We start from the raw sequence: 25,099 nt of genomic DNA on the forward strand, positions 1-25,099 counted from the left end.
AAATTCTTCATACTCCCTTTGGTTGTCCTCATGCTGTGCCTTGGCATTTCCTTCTCCAGGGGCTCCATGACTCTTTGCAGGGTGAAATTGTGTAGCACGCAGTGCACTACCAGGATTCCTGTAGCTTTAAAGGGACATGCACCTACATTTTAGAAGAATAAATATATATGGCATCATTTTCCTGTCCTGACTGTGATCCACTGACTTACTGTGAGCAGTGCCATAAGAGATGCGCAAATTTTTAAAACTTCTTTTCCTGCAGCAACCTTCTAGGAGATCAAGTAGTTTTGTAAAATGTTGTGATTTCTTACATTTTTACCACATTTATTTTAACGGTCTCATGTTTTTTGCCATTGGCAAACAATATTGCACAATTGGTCCCTGCTGGGTTATCAGGTGATTAAGCTACAAGTAATGTTTGGATTTACTTTGTTGGTTAACAGAGCTATATCTTCTACATACCATAACATACTTCTTCTCATTTCAGTTCCTGTATCCACACCGCTGCTTTATCCTCTGTTGAACTCTACCGAGGTGAAGTTAGGAGAAACTCTGACACTGCACTGCATAACAAGCACAGGAACTCTTCCAATCACTTACACACTGTATCGGAATCAATTAACTCTCCAATCAGCCTCTACAACCCAGGCAATACTAGCAGTTTTTCACATAACAGTAGACACAATGGAGCATTCTGGAGAGTACAGATGTAAAGCTGAAAATCAAATTTCTTCACATTGCAGTAATGGAATATCATTTCATATTTTAAGTATGTATATGCTAACTGCACACTGTACCTTCATAGTACTATGCATTCTTAGTTACAGGTGTCACTGAGGTTATATTGGGTAACTTTGTTATACAATATTCATTTATATTATAATTTCAGTTTGCCTAATTCATTGGAGCAGTAATAATACTTGGATTTCAGTATCAACTTTAAGCAGTAATGTTTTTCTCCTCCAGGTTTCTCTTCTCTCCTAAGCATACTGACTCTTTTAAGGCTATGGCCCTATGGGTGCTAGTAGCTCTCTGGAACCTCGCCCAAGTGGCCATTCTTCATTGCACTATTTTAGATTAGTGTTAGCAAACTATTTTAATATGAGGGGACATTCACCCAAACCCAATTTCAACATCCACACATGCACAAATTCAAGCAGGATCACTGGATAATGTGTGTCAAGGGTTCAAGGGTTATGGGGAGCAGGCGGGGAAGTGGAGTTGAGGCCAAGACCAGATCAGCCATGATCTTATTGAATAGCAGAGCAGGCTCGAGGGGCCAAATGACCTACTCCTGCTCCTATTTCTTATGTTCTTATGTTTGTATAAGGAGTAGGAACTCTGTCTGATATTTCTTCTCTTCAGCTCACGATGTTAAGGCTAATTGTTATGCCCTTAATATTAGCTAAAACAATACAGACCAGGGATGAAAACCCAAGGTGTCCCTAGCTCATGTAGCTGAACAGTGCATTTACCTATTCCGACATCCGAAGAGCCCTTTATGCAAGTTTGTTGCACGCCCCGTGACTTTATTGAATATTTTCACATCTTTGAGGTTTTTATATGATTTATAGAATCAAATTGTGTAACACAGAAGGAGCCTGTGAAAGAATTATCCATTTATTCCCAATCATTGGCCCTTTCCCTGTACGCTTTCAAATTTTTCTTCTTCAAATACTTATCCACTTTCTTGTTAAAAGCTGTCCATCACAGATTGTGGTAAGGCATGTCCTAAAAGTCCTTGGTGTAAAAAAATTCTCCTAATCTCTCCCTTCATTAATGTGGTAATATTACATTTATGCCCTCCTGTTATGACTCACCAGCAGAAACAATATTTCCCAATTAAACATATAAAAACCCATCATTATTTTAAACATTTCTTCTTAACATTTTTTTTAATAATCAAAAGGGCCCAATTTCTCTACACTCCTTTAAATTAAAATCTTTCATCCGTGGTCACATCTTAGTGCGTATTTTCTGCACCCCTTCATCGTCTTGATATCCTGTCTAAAATAAGGCATCCACAATTGGATACAGTATTATAACTATGGCCTAACTAATGATTTGTATCATTTCAAAATAAGGAGAAGCATTTTCATAGCGTTTCATAACCTCAGGGCATCACAAAGCGCTATACAGCAAATAAAGTTTTTTTTTGAAGAGTAGTTACTATTATATTGTAAGAAACGCAACAGGCAATTTACGCACAGCAAGCTCCCACAAACAGCAATGTGATAATGACCAGATAATCTGTTTTAGTGATGTTGGTTAAGGGATAAATATTGGTCAGGATACTGGGGAGAACTCCCCATCACTTCTTCAAAATAGTGCCAAGGAATCTTTTACGTCTGCCTGAGGGGGGTGGTTTAACATCTCATCCGAAAGACGGCACTTCTGACATTGCAACTCCCTCAGTACTGCACTGGAGTGTCAGCTGATATTTTGTGCTCAAGTCTGGAGTGTGACTCAAACCCACCACCCTCTAACTGAGGCAATGGTGCTATTCATTGAGCCATGGCTGAAACCATATCTAGATTTATCTAGATTCTACCAATTTAAACAGCTGCACATTCTGTACCAATTCATAAGCCTGCGAACTGCAACTTCTTTTTTCTCACTATGTATACACTTAAACTTGAAAAACTGTAAATACAGAAATAGAGCTGTGAGGAATCCCCTTGGTCAAATAGGTAAATATATCACAGTCGTGTAGTATTGAGTCTTCAGACCAGGAAAGTCTTAGGTTCAATTACTGGTAAGTACTGAATTAGGTACCTTAAATAAGACAGTGGTGGTGGTGGTTTTACAACTGGCCTCAATGTTACCAAGCTAGAGACAACAAAAATCAACCAGAGTTCAATCTCCTGTTGCAACCTGTCTGCCATATTTGATCCCAAGAATAGCTTCCGACCACATATCCGCACCATCACTAAGATCGCCTATTTCCACCTCCGTAACATCGCCCAACTCTACTCCTACCTCAGCTCATCTGCTGGTTAAATCCTCATCCATGCCTTTGTTACCTCTAGACTTAATTATTCCATCGCACTGCTGGCTGGCCTCCCATGTTTTACCCTCTGTAAACTTCCAAAACTCTGCTGCCCCTGTCCTAAGTTTAATAGTGAGTGGGAGTTTAATCCGAGCTGAGGGGGGAGAATTTAAACCAGAGCCAGGATCATAATCAGAGCTTGGGATCATAATTCAGAGAAGGTTCACTAGGTTGATTCCCGGGATAAGGGGGTTGATTTATGAGGAAAGGTTAAGTAGGTTGGGTCTCTACTCATTGGAATTCAGAAGAATGAAAGGTGATCTTATCGAAACGTACAAGATTATGAGGGGGCTTGACAAGGTGGAAGCAGAGGATGTTTCCACTGATGGGGAGACTAGAACTAGAGGGCATGATCTTAGAATAAGGGGCTGCCCATTTAAAACAGAAATGAGAAATTTATTCTCAGAGAGTTGTAAATCTGTGGAATTCACTGCCTCAGAGAGCTGTGGAACATAACATAAGAACATAAGAATTAAGAACAGGAGTAGGCCATCTAGCCCCTTGAGCCTGCTCCGCCATTCAACAAGGTCTTGGCTGATCTGGCCGTGGACTCAGCTCCACTTACCCGCCCGCTCCCCATAACCCTTAATTCCCTTATTGGTTAAAAATCTATCTATCTGTGATTTAAATACATTCAATGAGCTAGCCTCAACTGCTTCCTTGGGCAGAGAATTCCACAGATTCACAACCCTCTGGGAGAAGAAATTCCTTCTCAACTCGGTTTTAAATTGGCTCCCCCATATTTTGAGGCTGTGCCCCCTAGTTCTGGACTCCTCAACCAGTGGAAACAACCTCTCTGCCTCTATCTTGTCTATCCCTTTCATTATTTTAAATGTTTCTATAAGATCACCCCTCATCCTTCTGAACTCCAACGAGTAAAGACCCAGTCTACTCAATCTATCATCATAAGGTAACCCCCTCATCTCCGGAATCAGCCTAGTGAATCGTCTCTGTACTCCCTCCAAAGCTAGTATATCCTTCCTTTAAGTAAGGTGACCAAAACTGCACGCAGTACTCCAGGTGCGGCCTCACCAATATCCTATACAGTTGCAGCAGGACCTCCCTGCTTTTGTACTCCATCCCTCTCGCAATGAAGGCCAATATTCCATTCGCCTTCCTGATTACCTGCTGCACCTGCAAACTAACTTTTTGGGATTCATGCACAAGGATCCCCAGGTCCTTCTGCACCACAGCATGTTGTAATTTCTCCCCATTCAAATAATATTCCCTTTTACTGTTTTTTTTTTCCCAAGGTGGATGACCTCACATTTTCCGACATTGTATTCCATCTGCCAAACCTTAGCCCATTCGCTTAACCTATCTAAATCTCTTTGCAGCCTCTCTGTGTCCTCTACACAACCCGCTTTCCCACTAATCTTTGTGTCATCTGCAAATTTTGTTACACTACACTCTGTCCCCTCTTCCAGGTCGTCTATGTATATTGTAAACAGTTGTGGTCCCAGCACCGATCCCTGTGGCACACCACTAACCACCGATTGCCAACCTGAAAAGGACCCATTTATCCCAACTCTCTGCTTTCTGTTAGTTAGCCAATTCTCGATCCATGCTAATACATTTCCTCTGACTCCACGTACCTTTATCTTCTGCAGTAACCTTTTGTGTGGCACCTTATCGAATGCCTTTTGGAAATCCAAATACACCACATCCATCGGTGCACCTCTATCCACCATGCTCGTTATATCCTCAAAGAATTCCAGTAAATTAGTTAAACATGATTTCCCCTTCGTGAATCCATGTTGTGTCTGCTTGATTGCACTATTCCTATCTAGATGTCCCTCTATTTCTTCCTTAATGATAGCTTCAGGCATTTTCCCCACTACAGATGTTAAACTAACTGGCCTATAGTTACCTGCCTTTTGTCTGCCCCCTTTTTTAAACAGAGGCGTTACATTAGCTGCTTTCCAATCCGCTGGTACCTCCCCAGAGTCCAGAGAATTTTGCTAAATTATAACGAATGCATCTGCTATAACTTCCGCCATCTCTTTTAATACCCTGGGATGAGGTAGTGCTGGACAGGCTAATGGGACTCAAGGTAGACCAGTGGACTTGTCTACCTTGAGTCCCATTAGCCTGTCCAGCACTACCTCCCTAGTGATAGTGATTGTCTCAAGGTCCTCCCTTCCCACATTCCCGTGACCAGCAATTTTTGGCATGGTTTTTGTGTCTTCCACTGTGAAGACCGAAGCAAAATAATTGTTTAAGGTCTCAGCCATTTCCACATTTCCCATTATTAAATCCCCCTTCTCATCTTCTAAGGGACCAACATTTACTTTAGTCACCCTTTTCCGTTTTATATATCGGTAAAAGCTTTTACTATCTGTTTTTATGTTTTGCGCAAGTTTACTTTCATAATCTATCTTTCCTTTCTTTATTGCTTTCTTAGTCATTCTGGGATATTGAATAAATTTAAGACAGAAATAGATAGTTTCTTAAACGATAAGGCATTATGGGGAGCGGGCGGGGAAGTGGAACTGAGTCCATGATCAGATCAGTCATGATCTTATTGAATGGCGGAGCAACCTCGAGGGGCCATATGGTCTACTTGTGTTCCTATTTCTTATGTTTTTATAATCAACGCTTGGGAACGTAAATTTAAGCAGAGCTGGAGACCTGGATTTACACATGGGGAGTGGGCTGTTCATGTAAAAAAAAAAACAATTAATGCTAAGACTTTCCCAAATGTTTTGGACAGTGGTTGTGCTAGTACTTACAGAAGCATAGTAGTTGGACCATGTGTTAAGCCGTGGCAAAATTATGATCTTTCTTGTTAACCCGCTAATGCAATTGCTCCAAGTCTTATAGTTCTCTGATCAACCTTTAGGATCAACTTGGTGAGGCATCTGTCCTCATAGATGCCACCTAATATACAAATTAAAAATATATATATATATAATATATATATATACATTTGACCTTAATTTAGTAATGAATAAAACAAATAAGTAATAAGAAAATGGGGAAAAAACGATTATATCTGGAACTATTAGGTCGTAACACAAAGAGAAGAACCAACATGCAATATTTTCTTCTTGTATATACCCTTCTGCAAACCCATATATTTTATTAATGTGACAAGTAGCAGAACAATAGCTATTAAAAGCTTGTGAAATAAAACATTTTTCTTTCCCTCCAGGTACTCGGTGGTGGATATATGGAGTAATTGCATTCATTTTACTGGTGGTAATAGCAATATCAGTAATAGCTCTATGTTGGTACAAGAATAATAAAGGTGAGTGTCTCTTTGCATGGTTACATTCATTGCTTATCGTTATTTGAAGTATTTTGCCAACTGGGTGGTTTAATATTTATCTTTATCATTTAATGTTTTTTCTATCAGCAGATAAAAACCAAGAGGATGAAAGGTAGGCTTTCTTAAATCAGTCCTACAGAACTTTGATGTCTAATTAGTTATTCAAGCAATTGTCTGTATTTTTGCTTTTGTGAACAACAAAGTAAAAAGAGTAATACTCGAGCACAATTCTACATGTTGTTCAAAGAAGCAAAGTAAATCTGCTACTACAATATTGCTAAAAGTTGTGCCGCTCCCTCACTCCATGTAGTGCATCCAATGAGTGATGCCATGAGTATAAAAGAAAATGAAAGTGGAATAGCAGATATGCAACTCATAACATAAGAACATAAGAAATAGGAACAGGAGTAGGCCATACGGCCGCTTGAGCCTGCTCCGCCATTTAATAAGATCATGGCTGATCTGATCATGGACTCAGCTCCATTTCCCCGCCCGCTTCCCATAACCCCTTATCCCCTCATCGTTTAAGAAACTATCTATTTCTGTCTTAAATTTATTCAATGTCCCAGCTTCCACAGCTCTCTCAGGCAGCGAATTCACCCTCTGAGAGAAGATTTTTCTCCTCATCTCTGTTTTAAATGGGCGGCCCCTTATTCTAAGACCATGCCCTCTAGTTCTAGTCTCTCCCATCAGTGGAAACATCCTCTCTGCATCCACCTTGTCAAGCCCCCTCATAATCTTATACGTTTCGCTAAGATCACCTCTCATTCTTCTGAATTCCAATGAGTAGAGACCCAACCTACTCAACCTTTCCTCATAAATCAACCCCCTCATCCTCGGAATCAACCTAGTGAACCTTCTCTGAACTGCCTCCAAAACAGTATATCCTTTCATAAATATGGAAACCAAAACTGCACACAGTATTCCAGGTGTGGCCTCACCAATACCTTATATAGCTGTAGCAAGACTTCCCTGCTTTTATACTCCATCTCCTTTGCAATAAAGGCCAAGATACCATTGGCCTTCCTGATTACTTGCTGTAACTGCATACTATCCTTTTGTGTTTCATGCACAAGTACCCCCAGGTCCCGCTGTACTGCAGCACTTTGCAATCTTTCTCCATTTAAGTAATAACTTGCTGTTTGATTTTTTTTCTGCCAAAGTGTATGACCTCACACTTTCCAACAATTTTTGCCCACTCACTTAGCCTGTCTGTCCTTTTGCAGATGTTTTGTATCCTCCTCACTCGTTGCTTTTCCTCCCATCTTTGTATCGTCAGCAAACTTGGCTACGTTACACTCGGTCCCTTCTTCCAAGTCGTTAATGTAGATTGTAAATAGTTGGGATCCCAGCACTGATCCCTGCAGCACCCCACTAGTTACTGGTTGCCAACCAGAGAATGAACCATTTATCCTGACTCTCTGTTTTCTGTTAGTTAGCCAATTCTCTATCCATGCTAATATGACCATCAATAGAGCAGTTCATTAACAGCAAAAGCAGCAAAATAATCTATAGAGAAAATGGAGGCGTATAGCCAATTGTTTATCTTTGATCAGTATTAGTTTAATAAGTTGATTCAATTTTATCTTTTTTTAGGTTTACACATATTAACTACAGATAATATTTTGTTTTTAATGATAAGAATTATGGATTTTCTTGAATGTCAGTGGATTTACAAGCAGTTTAACAAATATCAGCTGTTATCTTTCATTTTTTAAATTTAATTGCAGCTATAAAACACATCAAGGACCCTTGCGACATAACCATGGTAAATCTACTTTCTTATGCATGGAACACAGTAATAAGAAATTAATAAAATGCCGTGGGATAACTTCTATGTTAAAGGTGCTCATATCAATGCAAGTTGTGATATATTGGCAATTTGTGGTGAAGAAGACATACGCCGTGAGTTACAAATAGTCACAAATTGCTGGACAATTTGCGCTGCTCTACTGTTAACCTTGCAAAAAAAGAGTTCGCCGTCAACCTCCCAATGCATTTCAAGATATTGCTGCATTTGAGCTGTTAAAATAAATTAAGCTGCAGAAAGTTAGGGCTGGTATTTAACGACGTAAGGACCCTTTTAATGACAAGATTTATGTTTCTGCAATGCCACTCAGCCTCAGAGGTCCAGAAAGAGAACAATTGAAATTGTGGAGTCTCACTAGGTAGTAAATTATTCCTAGAGATTTTAAATATTTTAATTTTTTTCTTACATTTCCTTTCTGGCTCTTTTTCTCTCCCTTAATCCAATTTTTTTTCCACTCCTTATTTCTCTTTCTGTGTCTAATTTGACTCTAATTCACCCTATTTGCTTCTCAATCATTCTTCTGTTTTTATCTATCCTTAAATCCCATTGGTTCAGGAGGTAAGTGTTCATCCTGTCATTCACCATGGTCCCTGATGCCTCGTTGACCTCGCTGCACCGTTATCAGCCCGCAGTTCCAGCAATTTGTGGCGCAAATAATTTTTGTACTGCACATCCTTGTGCATGAAATACAAAAAGTTGCAGCAAGTAATCAGGAAGGCGAATGGAATGTTGGCCTTTATTGCGAGGGGGGGGTGAAGTATAAAAGCAGAGAAGTCCTGCTACAACTGTACAGGGTATTGGTGAGGCCACACCTAGAGTATTTAAGGAGGGATATACTTGCATTGGAGGCAGTTCAGAGAAGGTTCACTAGGTTGATTCCTGAGATGAAGGGGTTGACTTATGAAGAAAGGTTGTGCAGGTTGGGCCTGTACTCATTGGAGTTCAGAAGAATGTGAGATGATCTTATTGAAATATAAGATAATGAGGGGGCTCGACAAGGTGGATGCAGAGAGGCTATTTCCACTCATAGGGGAAACTAAAACTAGGGAACATATTCTTAGAATAAGAGGCCGACCATTTAAAACTGAGATGAGGAGAAATTTCTTCTCTGAGGGTTGTAAATCTGTGGAATTCTCTGCCCCAGAGAGCGCTGCAGACTGGGTCATTGAATATATTTAAGGTGGAAAGAGACAGATTTTCGAGTGATATGGGAGTGAAGGGTTATGGGGAACGGGCAGGGAAGTGGAGCTGAGCCCAAGATCAGATCAGCCATGATCTTATAAATGGCGGAGCAGGCTCGAGGAGTCAAATAGCCTACTCCTCCTCCTATCTTTTATGTTCTTATGAAGGGTTAGGAAAAAATTCAACTCACGGGTGCTGATTTTCATGCCTAACCCAAAATCATTGGTAAATGGTTAAAAATTGGTGCAAATCTCAGACTGCTAATGCATTAAATCATTGCATTTTTGCAGGTCAGGTCATTGCATTCTTATTCACTGCTCCAGGTACAGATTTAGGAAGGTACAGGGCACACTAGTGGTTGGAGTGGAACATTGCATTTGGTGAAATTTAAAGAGTTGCAGACAATTAAAGAGATATGGCAGGAAAGAAGAAAGCAAAAACATTCTGACATCTTTTGGAAAGGCTCAAAAAGCACTTCAATCAATTGGCAGTCCTTACCAAGGCAGGGGAGGAGAAAGCAATGCAATGAATTAATCAAAAATAAAGGAATAGAAAACTCAATGGGTAGGTAAATGTCTAAGTAAATAACTGAACAACCCAGAAACCTCTCTTTAAAAGTTGCAGAAGTGGAGGTGATACTGCAAGAGTTAGCTACAAATGGGCAACCCTGTTGGCCACTCCAAGGCACCATCCCCATTGGCCAGCATTGCAGCATGCCAGTAAAACAGTGGAAACAAGTTGGAAGCTGCAGCTGACTGCTAATGTCACTGACTGTGGCAACCTTTTGCTGCATTTTAACATGAGGACAGTTCCCCTTGGTCACTGGCATGTATGTATGGCAGTGCCTGCAGCTATGGTTGGTGGCATCTTGGCTGGTACAACTAATGAGGCCTCTTTAATATGGTATCACTGAAAATATGGTCCACTGTGACTGGGGTGCTTCCAAAGAACCATGCAGCATTATTGTGAGTCAGGCCTGCGATCACAGAATGCCACTGGTACAGCCTGATCTATCTGGCATCCGCTGGTCTTTCATTTCCTCCTCCAAAAATCTCATCTAAATGAGGATTCCCACTGGAAAAACCATTGGTGGTAATAAAAGAAGCTGCAGGTGATTACAAGGAAAAAACAAAAATTAAGAAAAAAGGGGCAAAAGTGGCCTAAAGCCCGTTCATTTCATTTCATTCTAGTATAATGTGGATAAATGTGAGGTTATCCACTTTGGTGGTAAAAACAGAGAGACAGACTATTATCTGAATGGTGACAGATTAGGAAAAGGGAAGGTGCAACGAGACCTGGTGTCATGGTACATCAGTCATTGAAGGTTGGCATGCAGGTACAGCAGGCGGTTAAGAAAGCAAATGGCATGTTGGCCTTCATAGCGAGGGGATTTGAGTACAGGGGCAGGGAGGTGTTGCTACAATTGTACAGGGCCTTGGTGAGGCCACACCTGGAGTATTGTGTACAGTTTTGGTCTCCTAACCTGAGGAAGGACATTCTTGCTATTGAGGGAGTGCAGCGAAGGTTCACCAGACTGATTCCCGGGATGGCGGGACTGACCTATCAAGAAAGACTGGATCAACTGGGCGTGTATTCACTGGAGTTCAGAAGAATGAGAGGGGACCTCATAGAAACGTTTAAAATTCTGACGGGGTTAGACAGGTTAGATGCAGGAAGAATGTTCCCAATGTTGGGGAAGTCCAGAACCAGGGGACACAGTCTAAGGATAAGGGGGAAGCCATTTAGGACCGAGATGAGGAGGAATTTCTTCACTCAGAGAGTGGTGAACCTGTGGAATTCTCTACCACAGAAAGTTGTTGAGGCCAATTCACTAAATATATTCAAAAAGGAGTTAGATGAAGTCCTTACTACTAGGGGAATCAAGGGGTATGGTGAAAAAGCAGGAATGGGGTACTGAAGTTGCATGTTCAGCCATGAACTCATTGAATGGCGGTGCAGGCTAGAAGGGCCGAATGGCCTACTCCTGCACCTATTTTCTATGTTTCTATGTTTCTTTGCCCTCTATATGACTTTTGCCTGCAGCTGATTCCCCAGCACATTACATATAGGTATAATGATGGTCTACCACCGCAACAGTGTAAAGGCCAGAAAAGAGGCTTCTTTAATATGGTATCACTGAAAATATGATCCACTGTAACTGGAGTGCTTCCAAAGAACCATTTGGCATTATTGTAAGTCAGGCCTGCTGTCACAACTTACCTTGAGAGCTGGAGCCTCCATATATGCTAATTCTCTGCCAAAGTGAAGTATCTGCATCTCCTTTCTGTAGATGCAGTTGCAAGGGTGCCAGCGAGTGGGCACAGAATGTAGTATAGTGGTTATGTTGCTGGACTAATAATCCAGAGACCTGGACTAATGATCCAGAGACGTGAGTTCAAATCCTACCACGGCAGCTGGGGAATTATAATTCAGTTAATTAAATAAATGTGGAATAAAAAGCTAGTATCAGTAATGGTGACCATGAAACTATCAGATTGCCATATCTGGTTCACTAATGACTTTTAGGAAAGGAAATCGGCAGTCCTTACCTGGTCTGGCCTATATGTGACTCCAGACCCATAGCAATGTGGTTGACTCTTAACTGCCTTCTGAATTGGCCTAGCAAGCCATTCAGTTGTACAGAACCGCTACGAAAAACAATAACAAGAATAAAAGGACAGACCACCCGGATCGACCTCAGCAACGGCTTCGGACACAGCACACCCAGCCCAGTCGATCCTCCTCACTAACAACTAGGGACTTGTGCCAAAATTGGGAGAGCTGTCCCACAGACTAGTCAAGCAGCAGCCTGACACTGTCATACTCACAGAATCATACCAATGAGCCAGATTCCTCCATCACCATCCCTGGGTATGTCCTGTCCCACCGGCAGGACAGATCCGCCAGAGATGGCAGCACAGTGATATACAGTCAGGAGGGTGTGGCCCTAGGAGTTCTCAACATTTACTCTGGGCCCCATGAAGTCTCATGGCTTCAGGTTAAGCATGGTCAAGGAAACCTCCTGCTGATTACCTACCGCTCTCCCTCAGCTGATGAATCAGTACTCCTCTATGTTGAACACCACATGGAAGAAGCATTGAGGAAAGCATGGGAAAACAGAATGAACTCTGGGTGGGGAAACTTCAATGTTCATCACCACTACTGACCGAGCTGGCCGAGTCCTGAAGTAGCACCAGAGCTGGCCAAGTCCTGAAGGACATAGCTGCCATACTAGGACTGGGACAGGTGGTGAGAGAACCAACATGAGGGAAAAACTACTTGACCTCGCCCTCACCAATCTACCTGTCGCAGATGCATCTGTCCATGACAGCATTGGTAGCAGTGACCACCTTACAATCCTCGTGGAGACGAAATTACGTCTTCATATTGCGAACACCCTCCATCGTGTTGTGTGGCACTACCACCCGTGCTAAATGGCCACATTGTATGCCTTGGTTTTCAATTTGATACCCTCCCTTATTTCATTTGTTAGCCATGGATGGTTGTCCCTTCTCTTACAGTCTTTCCTTATCATTGGGATATATTTTTGTTGCAAATTATGAAATATCTCCTTAAATGTCTGCCACTGCTCATCAACCGTCCCATTCTTTAGTTTATTTCCCCAGTCCACTTTAGCCAACTCTGCCCTCATACCTTTATAGTCTCCTTTATTTAAGCTTAGGACCCTGGTTTGAGAACCAACTTTCTCGCCCTCCAACTGAATTTGAAATTAAACCATATTATGGTCACTCATTCTTAGAGGATCTTTTACTACAAGATCTTTTATTAATAATGCCTCATTACACAGTACTAGATCTAAGATAGCCTGCTCCCTGGTTGGTTCCTCAACGTACTGTTCAAGGATACACTCTATGAATTCCTCCTTAAGGCTACCCTGGCCAATTTGCTTTGTCCAATCAATATGAAGGTGAAAATCACCCATGATTATTGCCGTTCCTTTATTACAAGTCTCCATTGTTTCTTGATTTCTACTCTGTCCTCTAGTGTAGCTACTGTTAGAGAGCGCCTATAGACTACTCCCACCAGTGACTTCTTTCCCTTATTATTTTTTATCTCCACCCAAACTGATTCAACATCTTGATCCTCTGAGCCAATATCGTTTCTCACTAACGCACTGATCCCATTCTTTATTAACAGTGCTACCCCACCTCCTTTTCCTTTCGGTCTGTCCTTCCAAATTGACAAATACCCCTGAATATTTAGTTCCCAGTCCTGGTTACCTTGCAACCATGCCCCTGTGATGGCTATCAGATTTGTATCTATTTGTGCCGTCAACTCATCTATTTTGTTCCGAATGTTACATGCATTTAGACAAAGAGCTTTTAAATTTGTCTTTTTACCCTTTTTTCCTGCTTGTTTCCTCTGTCCTACAAACTCACTTTCTACATTTTTGCTTTCTAATTCCAGCTTTACTCTCCTCCCTACTGAATCTATTCTCAGGTTCCCATCCCCCTGCCAAGCTTGTTTAAACCCTCCCCAACAACACTACTAACCTCCCCAGCTCCCCGTGAGGATATTGGTCCCGAGAATGGTGATGGACAATTAAACAACCAACGGGGGGAGGAGGCTCCATGAATATCCCCATCCTCAATGATGGTGGAGCCCAGCACGTGAGAGCAAAAGACAAGACTGAAGCGTTTGCAACCATCTTCAGCCAGAAGTGCTGAGTGGATGATCCATATCGGCCTCCTCCTGAGGTCTCCACTGTCTTCAGCCATTTCGATTCACTCCACATGATATCAAGAAACAGCTGAGTGCACTGGATACAGCAAAGGCTATAGGCCCTAACACGCATTCCAGCTGTCGTGCTGAAGACTTGTGCTCCAGAACTAGCCGTGCCTCTAACCAAGCTGTCGAAAATGGCACAGGTATGTCCTGTCCACAAAAAACAGGACAAATCCAATCCGGCCAATTACCGCCCCATCAGTCTACTCTCAAATCATTAGCAAAGTGATGGAGGGTGCTATCAAGCGGCATTTACTAGCCAATAACCAGCTCACCAATGCTCAGTTTGGGTTCCGCCAGGACCACTCGGCTCCAGACCTCATTACAGCCTTGGTCCAAACATGGAAAAAAAAGCTGAATTCCAGAGGTGATGTGAGAGTGACTGCCCTTGTCATCAAGGCAGCATTTGACTGAGTGTGGCATCAAGGAGCCCTCGTAAAATTGAAGTCAATGGGAATCAGGAATAAAACTCTCCACGGGTTGGAGTCATACCTAGCACAAAGGAAGATGGTTGTGGTAGTTGGAGGTCAATCATCACAGTCCCTGGACGTCACTGCAGGAGTTCCTCGGGACAGTGTCCTAGGCCCAACCATCTTCAGCTGCTTCATCAATGACCTTCCCTCCATCATAAGGTCAGAAGTGGGGATGTTCGCTGATGATTGCAGAGTGTTTAGTTCCATTCGCAACTCCTCAGATAATGAAGCAGTCTATGCCCAGATGCAGCAAGTCCTGGATTATATTCTGGCTTGGGCTGATAAATGGCAAGTAACATTCGTGCAACACAAGTGCCAGCAAGCGAGAGTCTAACCACCACCCCTTGACATTCAACGGCATTACCTTTGCCGAATCCCCCACCATCAACATCCTGGGGGTTACCATTGACCAGAAACGTAACTGGACCCGCCACATAAATTCTGTGGCTACAAGAGCAGGTCAGGAGCTGGATATTCTGCAGTGAATGTCTCACCTCCTGTCTCCCCAAAGCATTTCCACTACAACGCATAAGTCAGGAGTGTGATGGAACACTCTCCACTTGCTTGGATGAGTGCAGCTCCAACAACACTCAAGAAGCTCGACACCATACAAGACAAAGCAGCATGCTTGATTGGCCCCCCATCCACCACTTTCAACATTCACTCCCTGCACCACCGGCACACTGTGGCTGCAGTGTGTACCATCTACCTGATGCACTGCAGCAACTTGCCAAGGCTTCTTCGGCAGCACCTCCCAAATCTGCGACCTCTACCACCTAGAAGGACAAGGTCAGCAGATGCATGGGAACACCATCACCTGCAAGTTCCCCTCCAAGTCACACCATCCTGACTTGGAATATATCGGCGTTCCTTCATCGTTGCTGGGTCAAAATCCTGGAATTCCCTCACTAACAGCACTATGGGAGTACCTTCACCACAAGGACTACAGCGGTACAAGAAGATGGCTCACCACCACCTTCTCGAGGGCAATTAGGGATGGGCAATAAATGCTGGCCTCATCAGCAACACCCTCATCACAGGAACAAATTTTTAAAAAAGAATGCCACTGGTCTATCTGGCATCTGCTGGTCTTCCATTTCCTCCTCCAAAAAGCTCATCTATATGAGGATTCCCACTGGAAAAACCATTGGTGGTAATAAAAGAAGCTGCAGGACTACACAAATGCTCAGAAAAGCCTTGGAGATTGCAGGGAAAAAACCTGCCCATTTAATTTTTTTTTTTGCCCTCTACATGAACCTTTGCTTGGAGCTGATCCCCCAGCACATTACATATAGGTATAATGATGGTCTACCACCGCAACAGTGTAAAGGCCAGAAAAGGATACGCGAGTCCTTTGGTTATTTCCTGTTTTCTTCCCCAGGCCAATCAGAATAAGTGCTAAGTTGAAATGAACAAAGATGCGGCTTCACAGCTCTCTGGCCAATTTTCCCATCCAGTATGCCCTGTGAACTGGCACACACTGAGTGTTGGTCATACAAGATGTACACAAAGGAGTATTATAATCAGAGGTGGATTAACCATGGGACAGATGGGGCCGCAACCACGGGCCGGATGGGGCTGCAGCCCCAGGCCCGCGAAAGAACATAGGCCCACCAAATAAATATAGGAAAAAAATATAAGGCCTCCCAAATAACGTGAATAGAATAGACAATGAGAGGAAAAATAAGACTGAGGAAAATATTGTTTATTGATCTATTTTTGCAGAGACAAGATCTTTACTATTTATCTGTTATTATATAATATATTTAAATAAAATATATGTTAATATATGTTAATATATAAAATATGTTAATATATAATATATTATATATTATATATTAATATATTATAATACAGGGTATAAGTCCACCGTAAGCACTCCGCTTCCATTGAGGGGGGGTAAGGCCAATTCTGCGGCGGGAGCAGGACTTCCACGCTGGGGGCTAAAATTCCTGGCCCCAGAAGGTTACCGCCCCCAAGATGGGAGCCTGTGCGGGGAGGCAGAGGGAAGTGGAGGGGAGACGGGGGCGGGGGATGGAGGGGAGAGTGGTGGAGGTGGGGGGGCGGAGAAACCCAGGGCAGGGAGGGGACGGGAGGGGCCACATTGCAGCGGAGGTCTGGGGGGGGCGACATGTGTTGGGGGGGCGACATGTGTTGGAGGGGCGGGCCTGGGGCTCTATGCCTCGGTGCGGGGAGTGTTCGGAGTGGGGTGGACTGGTTGACTGCGCAGATGGCGGTTGGTGGATGTGATGTGGTTGGCGTCGCGGGGGCGTGGCTCCGGGGTCGCCGGGGCTGGGGGCTCAACATCCGGGGGTGTTCGGCATTTGGGAAGGATTCTGACGGGACGGGGCGGGTTGGGTGCGGGAGGAGTGTTCCCGGTGTTGGGTGGGTCCGGAGCCAGGGGCGGGGGGAGCACGGTCTTGGGATGGGGGGGTGGGCTGTTTGGGGCTGGGATGGGGAGAGACTTCTTCACTCGGGGAGTTGTTGGCCTGTGGGGTTCCCTGCCGCAGAGAGTTGTTGATGCCAGTTCATTGGATGTGTTCAGGAGGGAGCTGTGGCTGGGGGGGGGTCGGGGGATGTGGAGGGGGCGTGAGGGTGGGGTGCTGGGGTGGGTGATCAGCTATGATCTTATTGAATGGCGGTGCAGACTCGAAGGGCCGAATGGCCTACTCCTGCACCTATTTTCTATGTTTCTATGTTTCTATGTAATAATTTGTTATATTTATACGTAATGTAATGACCATGAACATAACTATAGGCCCATTTGGATCAGTTTGCCCCAGGCCCATCAGGCCCTTAATCCAGCCCTGATTCTAATATATAGATGTACAGCAAAGATAGCACGACTGTGTGAGAAGCAAACGTTTGAAAATTCACTGAATATGGTCAATAGAGTAATTTTATAGCCTCATTGTGTGGAAATGACTGTGAGCGATCTTATTGTACAAACACCTTTGCTCTTCAAAACTCCGTAAAATATTTGCCTCTTATTTCTAGCATCGCTGAAAGGAAGTAGAAGGGACATTTACAGTAAAGTTGTAAAAATGACACGCCCAAGTAAGAAACACAAAAAATTCTCATAACTTCCTCACAGTAATAGATTTTATAAAATCACTTTTTGCTGCTGAGTAGGGCACGAGTGTGTGTTCATGACTATTCATTATAGTGACTTCAGGACTTTTGTTGACTTGCTGACTCGAATCTATAAATGTATATAGAAAAAGTCAAAAGAATGTTCAAAAATGTTGCTGCACATGCACAGTTTGCTCCAGATGCAATGTGCAGCAGCCTAATGATGTCCTTACACAACGTATTCAAGGCTTCAAAATTCAACATTAACTCATAGCTATACTGCAAAAATGCGCTTGTAAGCTGAATTTTGTTTTCTGAATTTGTCCCATTCATGACCAATTTCTTCTAGTTATACAATGCATTGGAGACTGGAAATCAGCTGGTTTGTGGGGCACTTCTAGTTCCAAAGTGCCGAACAATGAGGATAACAGATTTCAACTTATCACCAGCAAAAAAGATAGAAACATAGATAGCCCAAGATTTGAGAACACCATAGCTTAGAATTTGCACAATCTTTTCAATGCAATAAGGGCAGATATCCAAGGAGGTGGTGACAAATGGGGCAGAAGTTGTATCTCTGGGTTTCTGTACCATTTACAAAGGCCACATGTATACTGTTCAAGGGGGTTGGACACTTCATCTGTCCACCCCATTTATATCCACTCCATTTTGCGGCATGATTGACTACTGTCTCAGGCTTATCCAGACAGTTTGCAACCTTGCTGTCCTATTCAACCCGAATGCAGTTTCAGACTCACCCATCCTCTCCAGCACAAAGACTTACTTCCGTTTTTGTGATATCATCCACCTCCAACCAAAGTTCCCTCTCTTTTTTTTGTACTGAGTGGCCCAAGGAATCCTTTGAGCGAACCTTCTCGTCCTTGGGCAAATTTTACAACAACAACTTGTATACCTGTATACAGTAATGTCATATTGCCATCCTACTGTCTCAATTCATGAGACAATCAGACAAGGTTCTATACAGGTTTAACATAACTTTTGAATTCTATTTCTCTAGAAATGAACCCCAGTGCTTTTTTTGCACTTTTATGGTTTTTTTAAACCTGCATTACTACTTTTAATGATTTGTGAAGCTATATCCCTAGATCCCTTTACACCTTTACCCCACTTAGATTCTTATTTCCTGAAGTTTAGGTGGCCACCTTATTTCTCCTAATAAAATGCACCACCTCACACTTACCTATATTGAAATTAATTTACATGGTCATTCTGCAAGTTTATGTTACAATTAATTAAAAGCTTTTAGTTCATCGTACAAATTCCCTGCCTCAATCTCTCTCTTCCCTCAGTCTCTCACTCGCTCTCTCTCTCCCCAGTCTCTCTCTCTCTCTCTCCCGCCTCTCCCTCCATCCCCCCCAGTGAATCCCCCTCTCCCCCAGTCTCTCTCTCCCCCACCCCCCAGTCTCTCACTCTCTCTCTCCCCAGTCTCTCTCTTCGCCCCCCGTCCCCAGTGTCTCGCTCTCTCCCCCCCCACCCCCCAGTCTCTCTCCCCCCCCACCCACCCAGTCTCTCTCTCCTCCCCCACCCCCCCAGTCTCTCTCTCTCTCTCTCTCTCTCTCTCTCTCTCTCTCTCTCTCTCTCTCTCTCTCCCCCCAGCCTCTCTCTCCCCCCCCCAGTCTCTCTCTCCCTCTCTCTCCTCCCAGTCTCTCTCTCCACCCCACCCCCCAGTCCCTCTCTCTCCCCCCCATCTCTCCACCCTGCCCCCCAGCCTCTCTCTTCACCCCAATATCTCTCTCTCTCCTCCCAGTCTCTTTCTCCCCCCCAGCACCCCAGTCTATCTCTTTCCCCCCCCCACCCCCTGTCTCTCTCTCTCTTGCTCTCTCTGTCTCTCCCCCACCACCCCTGTCTCTCTCCCACCCCAGTCTCTCTGCCCTAGTCCCTCTCTCACTCCCACCCCAATCTCTATCTCCCCCAGTCCCCACTCCGTTTCTCTCTTTCCCCCATGTCCCTCTCTCCCCCCGTCCCCCAGTCTCTCCCTCACTCACACCCCAATCTCTCTCTCTCTCCCCCCCACTCACCCCTGCACCCCAGTCTCTCACCGCCCCCCCAGATTCTCTCTTCCCCGCCCCCCGCACCCCAGTCTCTATCTCTCCTCCCCGTCTCTCTCTCTCTCTCTCTCTCTCTCTCTCTCCCCCACCTACCCAGTTTCTCTGTCCACCCCACCCCCAGTCTCTCTCTCCCCCGTCTCCCAGTCTCTCTCATTCCCACCCAATCTCTTTCTCCCCCAGTCTCTCTCTCTCTTGCTCCACCAGTCTCTCTCGCTCACTCTCTTGCTCCACCAGCCTCGCCCTCTCGCCCAGGTGCTCTCGCTCTCTCGCCCCAGTCTCACTCGCCCCTGTCTTGCTCTCATTCTCTCTCCCCTGAGTCTCTCCCCCAGCCCCTCTCTCACTCACTCTCTCCCCTTTCGATCCTCTCCTCCACTCCAGCTGGTTCTATCATGGAGTTGAAGAAAATATGTCCGCGCTGCAAGGCCGCAACTGTTCGGTGATGCGCTCTGGATTACCTTGCGCGTGCGCAAACGCTGCAAAAATGGTGGTTTGGATAGTCACAGCATTCGCAGGCAGTTCCTCAGTGCTCAGGGTCAGGCCTGTAGCGGGATCTAGCATGCAAGCACCAAAATGGGTCCAATGCACAGGCGCTGAAACTCGCTCCTGCGGGCCGAAAGAATGAGCCTGTGGGATGCGATTGAAAAGAACACCTGCGTGCAGGAGCCCATTCCAGCAGACCTGTGCGGCAGCCTCGAGGGAACTGCCCAGCTGTGCACCCGCATGGATTAGGGGTAACAGTGCCTCCAACACCACCTCAGCCCACCTGCCACTGAAACCCTCATCCATGCCATTGTCATCTTCAGATTACTTCAATGCTCTCCTGACAAGCCTCCCATCCTCCACCCTCCATAAATATTAGCTCATCCAAAACTCTGCTGCCCATATTCTATCCCAAATCAAGTCGCACTTGCTCATCACAGGTTTCCTCACTGAGCTACATTGCTCCACCAAATATAACATTTTCCTCTTTGTATTTAAAATATAGATATGTCTATTTGTACTAACTGAAATGCAGTTGTTTCTCTGATTGACTCTCCAACCTATTGCTGATTGGTCCTCTTGGAGGATAAGCCACACCCTGAAGTTCTTCTGGAATGTGTAACTGGAACCGGCCAGCCCAAGTTCGGAGTGAATTTCCAATTTGTAATTCGATCCATTTGACTTCAGAAGCCAAAGCGGATAGATCTCCCCAAAAGCCACCAAGTTACAGCTGAAGTCCCTTACCCCAGCATGTGTGCCGCCTCCCCGCTCGCGGCCTTCCGGCGGGACTGGAGTGCATCATCACCCCCGGCAACCAAATTTTAATTTGATTTTATGTTTTAAAGTTTAATTTGTTTTAATTGCCGGGTTTTAGTGTCCCCCCTCCCCTTTTATAGGGGGCACTTGTAAATTATGTTTTTAGAGCCCAAAAAAAACCCCCCAAAAATCTACAAAAATATTTTAAAAAAACAACAACAAAAAAAAAACGGGCCTTGCGAAATGTTTGGAGTGTCCCCCAGATCGGGGGTCACTTGGCCAAATGTTTATTTGTCTCCTCTAAAAGACTTGTGTGCTGCCTCCCACAACCGAAGTCCATTACCCCAGCGCAAGTGCATCCCTCCACCAGCTGAAGACCTTAACCCAAAGCACAAGACTTTATACCCCCACCCCCGCACCCATAAATGGGGCATTGTGTGCGGATTGTTTACATGTTTATTGGGTATGGTTAATAGTGACAGTGTTGTGACTTCTGGATTTCATCCACCCCAACGATGTCCCTTTTAACACATGCACCAGGGAGTAGGAAGAACATATCTGTCTTCTCCGAGTTCTCTCTCACCGCCCCCACTCCCCAGCTCATTCTCTCCCCCACCAAGCTCGCTCTCTCTCCTCCCCAGCCCTCCAAACTCTCACTCTCAAGCTCTCTTTCTACCCACTCCCTCCCCACCAAGCTCTCTTCCCCTCCCCCCAAGCTCTCTCTTTCCCACCCCCCCAAGCGCTCTCTCTCCCACCACCCCCCCAAGCTCACTCTCTCCCAACCCCCACCCCAAGCTCTCTCTCTCTCTCTCTCTCACCCCCTCAAAGCTCCCACCCCCTCAAGCTCGCTCTCTCCCTCCCACCCCTCCCCAAGCTCTCTCACTCCCACCCTCCCAAGCTCTCGCTCTCTCTCCCCCACCCGAGCTCTCTCTCTCTCTCTCCTCCATCCGAGCTCTCTCACTCTCTGGCTCCCCCACCCGAGCTCTCGCTCTCTCTCTCTCTCCCCCACCCGAGCTCTCTCTCTCTCTCCCCTATCCGAGCTCTCTCTCTCTCTCCTATCCGAGCTCTCTCTCTCTCTCTCTCTCTCTCTCTCTCCCTCTCCCCCACCCGAGCTCTCTCTTTCTCTCTCCTCCCACCCAAGCTTTCTCTCTCTCTCTCTTCCCCACCCGAGCTCTCTCTTTCTCTCTCCCCCACCCGAGCTCTCTCTCTCTCTCTTTGTCTCTCTCTCCCCTACCCAAGCTCTCTCTCTCTCTCCTATCCGAGCTCTCTCTCTCTCTCTCTCTCTCTCTCTCTCCCACTCCCCCACCCGAGCTCTCTCTTTCTCTCTCCTCCCACCCGAGCTTTCTCTCTCTCTCTCTTCCCCACCCGAGCTCTCTCTTTCTCTCTCCCCCACCCGAGCTCTCTCTCTCTCTCTCTCTTTCTCTCTCTCTCCCCTACCCAAGCTCTCTCTCTCGCTCTCTCTCTCTCCTCCACCCGAGCTCTCTCTCTCTCCCACCCGAGCTCTCTCTCTCTCTCTCTCTCTCTCTCCACCACCCGAGCGCTCTCTCTCCCCCACCCGAGCTCTCTCTCTCCCCCACCCGAGCTCTCTCTCTCCCCCACCCGAGCTCTCTCTCTCCCCCACCCGAGCTCTCTCTCTCCCCCACCCGAGCTCTCTCTCTCCCCCACCCGAGCTCTCTCTCTCCCCCACCCGAGCACTCTCTCTCCCCCATCCGAGCTCTCTCTCTCCTCCACCCGAGCTCTCTCTCTCCTCCACCCGAGCTCTCTCTCTCCCCCACCCGAGCTCTCACTCTCTCTCTCTCTCTCTCTCCCCCACCCGAGCGCTCTCTCTCCCCCACCCGAACGCGCTCTCTCCCCCACCCGAGCTCTCTCTCTCCCCCACCCGAGCTCTCTCTCTCCCCCACCCGAGCTCTCTCTCTCCTCCACCCGAGCACTCTCTCTCCCCCACCCGAGCTCTCTCTCTTTCTCTCCCCCACCCGAGCTCTCTCTCTTTCTCTCCCCCACCCGAGCTCTCTCTCTTTCTCTCCCCCACCCGAGCTCTCTCTCTTTCTCTCCCCCACCCGAGCTCTCTCTCTTTCTCTCCCCCACCCGAGCTCTCTCTCTTTCTCTCCCCCACCCGAGCTCTCTCTCTTTCTCTCCCCCACCCGAGCTCTCTCTCTTTCTCTCCCCCACCCGAGCTCTCTCTCTTTCTCTCCCCCACCCGAGCTCTCTCTCTTTCTCTCCCCCACCCGAGCTCTCTCTCTTTCTCTCCCCCACCCGAGCTCTCTCTCTTTCTCTCCCCCACCCGAGCTCTCTCTCTCTCTCTCTCCCACCCCCACGCGAGCTCTCTCTCTCTCTCTCCCCCCCGCCACGCCAGAGCTCTCTCTCTCTCTCCCCCACCCGAGCTCTCTCTCTCTCTCTCCCCCACCCGAGCTCTCTCTCTCTCTCTCTCTCCCCCACCCGAGCTGTCTCTCTCTCTCTCTCTCCCCCACCCGAGCTCTCTCTCTCTCTCTCCCCCACCCGAGCTCTCTCTCTCTCTCTCTCTCCCCCACCCGAGCTGTCTCTCTCTCTCTCCCCCACCCGAGCTCTCTCTCTCTCTCTCTCTCCCCCACCCGAGCTCTCTCTCTTTCTCTCCCCCACCCGAGCTCTCTCTCTTTCTCTCCCCCACCCGAGCTCTCTCTCTTTCTCTCCCCCACCCGAGCTCTCTCTCTTTCTCTCCCCCACCCGAGCTCTCTCTCTTTCTCTCCCCCACCCGAGCTCTCTCTCTTTCTCTCCCCCACCCGAGCTCTCTCTCTTTCTCTCCCCCACCCGAGCTCTCTCTCTTTCTCTCCCCCACCCGAGCTCTCTCTCTTTCTCTCCCCCACCCGAGCTCTCTCTCTTTCTCTCCCCCACCCGAGCTCTCTCTCTTTCTCTCCCCCACCCGAGCTCTCTCTCTTTCTCTCCCCCACCCGAGCTCTCTCTCTTTCTCTCCCCCACCCGAGCTCTCTCTCTTTCTCTCCCCCACCCGAGCTCTCTCTCTTTCTCTCTCTCTCACTCTCTCTCTTTCCCCCACCCGAGCTCTCTCTCTCTCTCTCTCTCTCTCTCTCTCTTCCCCACCGAGCTCTCGCTCTTTTTCTCCCACACCCGAGCTCTCGCTCTCTCCCCCACCCGAGCTCTCTCTCTCTCTCTCCCCCACCCGAGCTTTCTCTCTCTCTTTCTCTCTTCCCCCACCCGAGCTCTCTCTCTCTCTCTCCCCCACCCGAGCTCGCTCTCTCTCACTCTCTCTCCCCCAACCGAGCTCTCTCTCTCTCTCTCTCTCCCCCACCCGAGCTCTCTCTCCCCCACCCAAGCTCTCTCTCTCTCCCCCACCCGAGCTCTCTCTCTCTCTCTCTCTCTCTCTTCCCCCACCCGAGTTCTCTTTCTCCCCCACCCGAGCTCTCTCTCTCCCCGACCCGAGCTCTCTCTCTCCCCGACCCGAGCGCTCTCTCTCCTCCACCCGAACTCTCTCTCTCTCTCTCCTCCACCCGAACTCTCTCTCTCCCCCACCCGAGCTCTCTCTCTCCCCGACCCGAGCTCTCTCTCTCCCCGACCCGAGCTCTCACTCTCCTCCACCCGAGCTCTCTCTCCTCCACCCGAGCTCTCTCTCCTCCACCCGAGCGCTCTCTCTTCTCCACCCAAGCTCTCTCTCCTCCACCCGAACTCTCTCTCTCCCCCACCCGAGCTCTCTCTCTCTCTCCCCCACCCGAGTTCTCTCTCTCCCCCACCCGAGCTCTCTCTCTCTCTCTCTCTCTCTCTCTCTCTCTCTCTCTCTCTCTCTCCCCCACCCGAGCTCTCTCTCTCTCTCTCTCTCTCTCTTCCCCATCCGAGCTCTCTCTCTCTCCCCCCCCCCAAAGGTCTCTCTCTTCCACCTTTCCCCCCAGCTCTGCCCACCCCAAGCTCTCGCTGCTCAATCCCCCCAGGATCTCTCTCTTCCCCCACCCCTCAAGCTCTCTCTCTGCCCACCCCCCATGCCCCCAAGCTCTCTCTCTTCCACTTTCCGCCCCATTCCCCCCGCGCAAGCTCTCTCTCCCCGGCGCTGTGGATGGCTCGGGGCCCCGTTGGGGAGGCTCGGGGCCTGCTCGGGTTTGGGGAGGCTCGGGGCCTGCTCGGGTTCGGGGAGGCTCGGGGCCTGCTTGGGGAGGCTCGGCAGATGTGTTCAGCTGCTCGGGCCTCAGGGATGCTGCTGGATGGATCGGA

The 25,099-nt window shown here is 46.8% G+C and overlaps 1 protein-coding gene across 7 annotated transcripts in view; it reads left to right on the top strand.

The window, feature by feature from the left end:
- The window catches only part of LOC139226821 (platelet endothelial cell adhesion molecule-like), a 151,171-nt gene that overhangs the window by 55,791 nt on the left and 70,281 nt on the right, over positions 1–25,099 (top strand). For 5 of the 7 annotated variants that reach the window (XM_070857862.1, XM_070857859.1, XM_070857864.1 and 2 more), the window contains 4 exons: positions 6,204–6,299; positions 6,408–6,432; positions 8,051–8,088; positions 17,529–17,588. In XM_070857862.1, the coding sequence (XP_070713963.1) occupies positions 6,204–6,299; positions 6,408–6,432; positions 8,051–8,088; positions 17,529–17,588 (219 nt within the window). The remainder of the gene's footprint in view (positions 1–6,203; positions 6,300–6,407; positions 6,433–8,050; positions 8,089–17,528; positions 17,589–25,099) is intronic. The other 2 variants (XM_070857860.1, XM_070857861.1) reach the window with 2 other exon arrangements.

Source organism: Pristiophorus japonicus, chromosome 16 (genome assembly GCF_044704955.1).
Source record: "Pristiophorus japonicus isolate sPriJap1 chromosome 16, sPriJap1.hap1, whole genome shotgun sequence".
NCBI classification, from domain to species: Eukaryota; Metazoa; Chordata; class Chondrichthyes; family Pristiophoridae; genus Pristiophorus; species Pristiophorus japonicus.